The 8,247-nt window shown below is 42.4% G+C and overlaps 2 protein-coding genes across 2 annotated transcripts; both read right to left on the bottom strand.

Annotated features, from left to right (window-relative positions):
* Positions 1–2,036: 2,036 nt before the first annotated feature.
* Positions 2,037–5,698, bottom strand: LOC123486020 (U11/U12 small nuclear ribonucleoprotein 48 kDa protein-like). The gene is made up of 9 exons (XM_045217175.1): positions 5,422–5,698; positions 4,583–4,696; positions 4,243–4,303; positions 4,030–4,110; positions 3,164–3,349; positions 2,926–3,047; positions 2,717–2,820; positions 2,419–2,598; positions 2,037–2,253 (listed from the first exon to the last, which is right to left on the bottom strand). The coding sequence occupies exons 1-9, from the start codon at positions 5,569–5,571 to the stop codon at positions 2,178–2,180; spliced, it is 1,074 nt and encodes a 357-aa protein (XP_045073110.1). The 5' UTR covers positions 5,572–5,698; the 3' UTR covers positions 2,037–2,177.
* Positions 5,699–6,315: 617 nt separating this feature from the next.
* On the bottom strand, positions 6,316–8,206 carry LOC121570660. Its single transcript, XM_045217179.1, has 4 exons — positions 7,830–8,206; positions 6,854–7,171; positions 6,663–6,744; positions 6,316–6,553 (listed from the first exon to the last, which is right to left on the bottom strand). Exons 1-4 carry the CDS (start codon positions 8,014–8,016, stop codon positions 6,481–6,483), a joined length of 660 nt encoding a protein of 219 aa, XP_045073114.1. The 5' UTR covers positions 8,017–8,206; the 3' UTR covers positions 6,316–6,480.
* Between the last annotated feature and the right edge of the window lie 41 nt (positions 8,207–8,247).

Below are 8,247 nucleotides of genomic sequence, written 5' to 3'. Positions count from 1 at the left end.
GTAATAGTGGCTTTACAACAGAAGTAATTTTTGGGAGAATGGAAGTTTCAACAGTCTTACTTTCAGTAAAGTTTTCTCCTAATATTTCTAAATACGGGTCATCATACACACGAAAGCTCATACACACAGATTATGACCATGATCATTAAAGTACACATATGAAGCTTTTATTTTCTATTCAAAGTTCAAACACAATGTTGTTTTAACTTTAAACATCAAACTCTTTTTTTGGAAGTGAATCAAATACAGGTGTAATTGTGAATGTACAACAGAATTCTGAGAATCGTGTTCTAACAGTTTATTTCCATTCTGTAATCTAATACAACAGGCATTTAATAACCTCTCAGTTTAAGAAAAATGTTTAGAGCTGAACTGTTGCTTTAAAATATCATCATTAGATTACATCAAAGAAAGATTTGTCTGTGAGTCAAACTACAATATCTAAACACACATACCACTTAGTATGAAGCCATGAATTGGGCACTTACAGTGTCTTGCAAAAGTATTCATCCCCCTTGGTGTTTTTCCTATTTTGTTGCATTACAACCTGTAATTTAAATGGATTTTTATTTGGATTTCATGTAATGGACATACACAAAATAGTCCAAATTGGTGAAGTGAAATGAAAAAAATAACTTGTTTAAAAAAATGCTCAAAAATAAATAACGGAAAAGTGGTGCGTGCACATGTATTCACCCCCTTTGCTATGAAGCCCCTAAATAAGATCTGGTGCAACCAATTACCTTCAGAAGTCACATAATTAGTTAAATAAAGTCCACCAGTGTGCAATCTAAGTGTCACATGATCTGTCACATGATCTCAGTATATATACACAAATTCTGAAAGGCCCCAGAGTCTGCAACACCACTAAGGGGCACCACCAAGCAAGCGGCACCATGAAGACCAAGGAGCTCTCCAAACAGGTCAGGGACAAAGTTGTGGAGAAGTACAGATCAGGATTGGGTTATAAAAAAATATCCGAAACTTTGAACATCCCACAGAGCACCATTAAATCCATTATTAAAAAATGGAAAGAATATGGCACCACAACAAACCTGCCAAGAGCGGGCCGCCCACCAAAACTCACGGACCAGGCAAGGAGGGCATTAATCAGAGAGGCAACAAAGAGACCAAAGATAACCCTGAAGGAGCTGCAAAGCTCCACAGCAGAGATTGGAGTATCTGTCCATAGGACCACTTTAAGCCGTACACTTCACAGAGCTGGGCTTTACGGAAGAGTGGCCAAAAAAAAGCCATTGCTTAAAGAAAAAAATAAGCAAACACGTTTGGTGTTCGCCAAAAGGCATGTGGGAGACTCCCCAAACATATGGAAGAAGGTACTCTGGTCAGATGAGACTAAAATACGCTATGGAAAACGCTATGTCTGGCGTAAACCCAACACCTCTCATCACCCCGAGAACAAGCATGGTGGTGGCAGCATCATGCTGTGGGGATGTTTTTCATCGGCAGGGACTGGGAAACTGGTCAGAGTTGAAGGAATGATGGATGGCGCTAAATACAGGGAAATTATTGAGGGAAAGCTGTTTCAGTCTTCCAGCAGGACAATGACCCTAAACAAACTGCTAAAGCAACACTTGAGTGGTTTAAGGGGAAACATTTAAATGTCTTGGAATGGCCTAGTCAAAGCCCAGACCTCAATCCAATTGAGAATCTGTGGTATGAATTAAATATTGCTGTACACCATTGGAACCCGTCCAACTTGAAGGAGCTGAAGCAGTTTTGCCTTGAAGAATGGGCAAAAATCCCAGTGGCTAGATGTGCCAAGCTTATAGAGACATACCCCAAGAGACTTGCAGCTGTAATTGCTGCAAAAGGTGGCTCTACAAAGTATTGACTTTGGGGGGAGTGAATAGTTATGCATGCTCAAGTTCTGTTTTTTTTCTTATTTCTTGTTTGATTCACAAGAAAAAATATTTTGCATCTTCAAAGTGGTAGGCATGTTGTGTAAATCAAATGATACAAACCCCCAAAAAATCAATTTTAATTCCAGGTTGTAAGGCAACAAAATAGGAAAAATGCCAAGGGGGGTGAATACTTTCGCAAGCCACTGTAGTATGAAGGCACGCATTCTAAGTGGTATGCTATTATGAACATTGGAACATAGCTTTGGTTGGCTCCTTCTCTGGTTTTCTAAGCCAAGGTACTAAACTTGAAAATCACTTCTCTTCCTTTTTCTTCTTCTTCTTTTTCTTCTTTCGATCATGATGTCTCTCATCCGGGGACCGGGAATCCCTGTGAATGCCAACACACATTCAATTCACCAACAGGTAAAAACCTATCAAACATATACAGCCAAAGCATTCATCAACCACTGAATGTCTGCAGCCAACCCTGATGGTGACTTCATACAATTAAACACTGTCAGATGTGAATGCAAGACACTACTCTCTGACTCACCTCTTTCTCTTCCTCTTGCTCTCCTTCTCTCGGCTGCACTCCTGGCTCTGCTCTGGGCTGGGGTCTTTGCTGCGCTCTGTGTTACGGTGGCGTTTGTGGTGGGAGCCGTGTCCGTCCCTGGAGCTGACGTGAGATTGGCGGGACTCTGTGGAGGCAGAGCGCCTGTCCTCAGACCTTCTCCTGAGAGACAAAACGGTCCCGGGTTTTTTTAATCCACATGCTCCTCAGATTAGTATTACAGTACTAATTGGATTTTGTATGAGGCATCACGTAGGTGAGAAGACAATGGTTGGATTACCTGTGAGGGGCATATTTTGACTCTCTAACCTCCTCCTTCCTCTCCTCCTCTTTCCACTGACTGGACAGTTCAACAGAGTGGACATTAATCACCTCCCGAATCACCTGCAGGATTCAAGAAAAACATAACCAGATATAACACACACACACACATCTCAAAGTAAAGTACAGCCATTAACATTCTATTGAAACAGTCACATCCCCACACACCTCAGTGTAGGACTTCTTGGTGTTGTGGACGTTCTTGGCTCTGTAAGACTGCCGACGTCTCTTGTAGTCCCTCATCTCAGCCATCAGCTCCAGGTGAGACTTGTGCTCGTTCTGATCGTTACCTAAAGAACAGAAACAAACACAACAGACTCAGTGGAATGGCTTTAGAGGAGCAATTCATTGGAAAATTGGCTTAAACCATCCTACTGATCTCAATAGTTAATGTTTATAGGCCTACCCTTTTTGAGCTTGGCCACCAAATCAACATAGAGGTCCTCGTTGTTGGTTGCTCCAGCTTGATCCATCTGTTGGCTGGCCTCCCTTGTCACGTGATCGAAAAGAGCCAATCGGTCTGCCATAGTAAGGTCACAGATAGCTCGCTTGTGGTTCTGAGGAACTTCTGAAGGGTCTGTGGAGTATTCACCTGCAGCACAATTAAAAGGGCTTTACACACACTCACATGCTACAATACTATCACACAGAGTACAGATAGAGTCATGACAAGTCACTAATTCAAAAGCTTTTAAGAACACATTGATCACATTGAGATGATCACTCACACCTTCAGTATGAAAGGGTTAGAAAAGAGTAAAGGACTTTCCCCAACACGTACAGGGAAAATGTGTGAGTACGCGTGCACATGTGTAATGCCGCCAACAGAGGCAGCATGTTTGAAAGGATATGGCATTAAAGGATACTGCACGTAATCAGTAAGCCTGAACGAGGGAAGAACCTCCTGTTATTACTCACCCCTGTCACTGAAAACAAAACACAGAACACATACAGATGACAAACAAAGAAACTATATAATAAAAGAAAAAACAACAGGCACCATATTTAGCCGCGTTTATAATGAATTAATGTATGTTAATTGAGACCTTTTTAGACATGGGCAAGGCACTGAAGAACTACGAACTTCGTAAAAAAAATTGTACCATTGGTTGCTCTTTGGTGAAATTACCATTAATTGCTTCTCCAGAATAAAAACATAAATATTTTGTGGGACATGTCTACCACAGAGTGAAACTAATGCTGATGGCCATGAATACAAGCATAGGGTTTTATCAGTGACCTAACAGTAATGTAGGGGTGTAATGATCTTACTTTGGCTGTACAGTCCCTCTGTCCTAATTGTCGGTGCACTTGCTCTTGCTTGAATAATCACTTGTTGTTGTGTGTGTTTGTCTACAGGTGAGGCAGAACACAAAGAAAGATGTGAGACAAGCAGTGGGCTCCCCCACCCTGGGTCAGTTCAGGGAATTGTGACTACTACATTAATTTGAGATTCACTTTGCAGTGGAATAGTGTGACACTCACCCATTGTGAAGCTGGTAATGTTGGCATTCTCATAACACACAGAGGGGTCATACATCTCAGCCTTGGGAAAGGAAAGGAGTTAACTTTTTATAAAAGCTTTTAAGAACATAATAACAGATAAGGTTGTTGTATAATTAGGGTGGATAGTTTTTCCTGATCATTTGACCTCACCAGAAATAACTTTGGTCCGCTCTAATTATAGGGTCCAGTTTTTCTAGGTCTAGCCCTATGGTCAGGAATAACTCCTTACCCTAATGACAAGCTACATCAAAATATGTTGATGGCTCAGTTGATATTTCAGTTGAGTGTGTGTGTATGTGATACAGTATAGCTCTTTAACCTGTTCCTCATGGGAGTAGCCCATCTGGCTGAGTTGGCAGGTGGCTTTGTGTCTCTCCATGCTCCTGCTTGGCACTCTGTGGTTCGGGTCATAGGGACACACCTCCATCGGCTCCTGTGGAAGAACATTTACAAGTTATAATCTCCTCTCTGTTTGTTGTAGCATGCATGTGTATGGAGACTTAATGAATCGCCCATCATTTATGGTTTTCCCATTCATTTGGAGGCCTTATATCTAGCTAACTACATGTTATGATGAGTTTCTCGGGTGTTCAAATAATCAAGGATGCAAGGATATACTGAGACACTTTGTAGAAAGTTAATGCAAATATTTAATGATCAGTACCGGGTTCGTTACAACAATGACCAGAGCTTTGCCCTTGATGTTACGAACTAACTTGAACAAAGAAGACACTCTACCTTATATACCCTTTATTACCCTCCTCCTGGCATACATCTGGCAAGTCTCCATGGGCACTACCTGTCTTTGATGTTCATCACCCTTACCCCCAAGTCACTATACTGCCCATCACTCATGCTATTCTAAACATCACTAATCTACCTTGACATAAGGAATGTAGACTTCATTGCCCCAAACCACTCATCTCTTTCTTAACTCTTCCTCTGTCCTCACAATACTATGACATGACATCATTACACTACACATACACAACAGATGGTGCACATTTTAAATATGGATTATTAACTCAGGTAACGTCATGAAAACATTGATTCTGGTGTAAACTAGCCCTATAAAGGACGCCGCGCTTTCAGGGCTAGGTGAACCACCCCTCGTATCTGAGCAGTTGAAAAAATATAGCTAACTAGCTTCCTACCTACCTGAACTGAGCCGTTGTCCAGGTCCTGTCTCCATCCCAGCGTTTCCAACAGCTCATTCAGTTGTCTCTGGCAGTTCTCGGTGAACTCGGTCAACTCTTCCAAACTTCGCAGACGAGCCTGGAGCGTTTGATTTTCTGGTGAGTCGCACATGTCGTAGTCAAGCAAAAATCAAAATTGTGTTTACATTGAAAAGGTTTTTCCTAACATTTTACTAGTTAATGTTCAACCTATATTGGATATGCGGATTTTCGAACACTGTTCAGCGCCACTGTCGCATTCTGACTACGGTAGGCTGTGTGGCGCATGTGGATGACGTAAGCCATTCTGGTAATTGAAGTTTCTATATATTTAAGGTTATTTTTTTTATTATACACATTTGCAGCTAAAAGCTGAATTGCAGCATACATAGGCCTACGTAAGTAAGTAAATCAAATAAAAAATATGAGATGTAGTATACAATATTACAGTTAAGCAGCATTAAGCAGTTTCACAAAGTAAGGTATAGGCTGTTGTAGTATCTGAGTCTGAGTAGGGGGAAGGTTCAGTTTGTGACTGGATCGAGTAGATCTGCCACTGACATGACCTTTCATCTGAGGCAGCTACTCGTTGCTGGGATTTTGCAAGCTTTTGGGCAAAGGATCAGCAGAGGTGAGTGCGGTGGGACTGCAAGCCCAGGTCATTGCATGCAGAGTCGTGGGAGGTGTAGGTTGTGCTCATGATGATTTTGGTTGCATGTCGTTGGATCTTCTGAAGTTGGTTGTGTTGGTGGGCTGTGAGACCTGGGTGCCATACTTGAGCGGAGCACTGGATGGACAAAGCAGGTGTAGACTGTCAGAAGGTCTTGGAAGTTACATATAGTATATCTTCATTAGAAGTTCAAATCAAGACAACAAGCAAAGTTTTTCTTATTTTATTGGGTAAAAAAAAAAAACTATTGTAAAATACATGTTTATATTTAAACTACATTTAAATACATTTAAAAGACATTCAAAATACAAGGCTGACATTTAAAAACACAGTTAAAGTTCAATTGCAAACAACTTTTGAAGGAATGCAGGTTTAGGTGGGGGAAAGCTGGTCATCGTGCAGCAATATGGGTTCCATCAAATAATTTGGATACACTCCTTCTGATCTAAAAAGAAATACATAAAAACATTAGGCTACTGCATAGCCCTACTTCATGTTTATGTGCGTCAACAATGTGTAAATAAACAATGACCTTGAATCATTTAACTACTTACATTACTTCAAGTGTCTCTGTGTTCTCATAGGCTACTTCCTCCACTATTTCCACCTCGACTCCTACCATCATTGTCTTCCTCACTGGGAAACAGAAGTATTTGATTAGAGGAAAATACTACATAGCAGCCATACTGGATCATCATAGAGAATAATTACCCTCTTTCACATGAACAGACACATACACACTTACCTCCGAAATTGAAGAGAGGGGAACCAGCCCAACTGTGGCAACATCTTCTTGGTCCATGCATACAAACACAACCATGGCCCTCTGTCCTGTGGCTCCCCCGATGACTGCCTAAACAATGCTGGAATGATTCTTCTCCATCAGCAGCACCCAAGGAGGGCAGGTGTGGGGGGACATCCATCCACATTTCCGGGGCCTCCTGCCTTGTGTCACTCTGGCTTTGGATGCTAACTAGGTCTGTGTGGACAGGGCCAAAGGGACTCTCTGTACCAGCCCAGCCCCAGTGGTTCTGAACACACTCTTGGGTGAGGCCATGGCCATCTGAAGACACAAGGGACAGAGGAGAGAAGGAGAGAACCTAAGAACATTTAACAAAAAGCTATTCTGTTCATACCATTTATGATGTCTAAAGGGATTCAAGTGAATGGAGAAACCAAGCAAATGGCATTATGTCTATATGTTGGATAGCACTTTAATGAGCATACAAAGACATGGGAATGGGGGAGATGAAGACTGAAAAGTGGATAAAGAGTTGTAAGGAGAGGAGATAGAAGGCTGAGAGAGGAGGGGCAGGGAAAAGATGGAGGAGCGATAATAGTGAGGTGTGGTGAGAAGGGATGACGTAAGGTAGGATGGAAGGGTGGGTGCTGTTCTGTTGCAGTCTGTCGTTGTATCACGTGTTTGGTCCTGCTGTCTCTTTGGCCTGCCAATGGGCCTGCTGAGTTTGGGCAAGGCTCTTAGTCACAAGTTATCCGCCCACACTGGCTAGAACTGAGGGAGTGGTAGGTAAGCAAAGCCAGAATAGAAGCATTGGGAATACATCATGTTAATTGATACAAACCAGCATAAACCCTGTTTACCCTAAGACAGAGGCAGACAACAAGGCATGCCACTTGAAAACAAACGTAAAACAGGAAAAACAGGGTTGCAATGAGCCTGCAATATTCTCTCACAGTTACCTAATACACTTCACTCTTACCTGTAGTATAGCAACAGATTGCTGGATGCTCCCTCGTCCAAATAGCATGTTCTTCCTCTTTTCCTTCTTCCTCCTCCTCCTCATCCTCCCATTGCCTCAGGGTTGCTGAGCCAAGTCTGCCCAGGTGGCGTAGAGGCACCCCGCTCGCCCCGCTCGACCACAACCAGTTAGGGTTCTGTCCATACATCTCAATCAGAGCTTCTACACCAAGGCAAAGAAGAATCACTATGCGTGTTTGATTCCCTACTTGCTGATAGCAGGTCTATAGGCTAGAGATGAGCCAGGTTTTTCCATGGACTGGAGCTGCATGGGCTCCGCAGCAGTGCCCTCTGATCCTATCAGCTGCAGAACAGCTTTTCAGTTGAGGCACGATTCAGTGTTTCCTGTCCAGAAAGGAAGTGCACCACAATGGTTCTGA

The sequence above is a fragment of the Coregonus clupeaformis genome, unplaced genomic scaffold (genome assembly GCF_020615455.1).
Source record: "Coregonus clupeaformis isolate EN_2021a unplaced genomic scaffold, ASM2061545v1 scaf0954, whole genome shotgun sequence".
NCBI classification, from domain to species: domain Eukaryota; kingdom Metazoa; phylum Chordata; class Actinopteri; order Salmoniformes; family Salmonidae; genus Coregonus; species Coregonus clupeaformis.
This window is presented reverse-complemented; position numbering and strand designations above follow the sequence as displayed.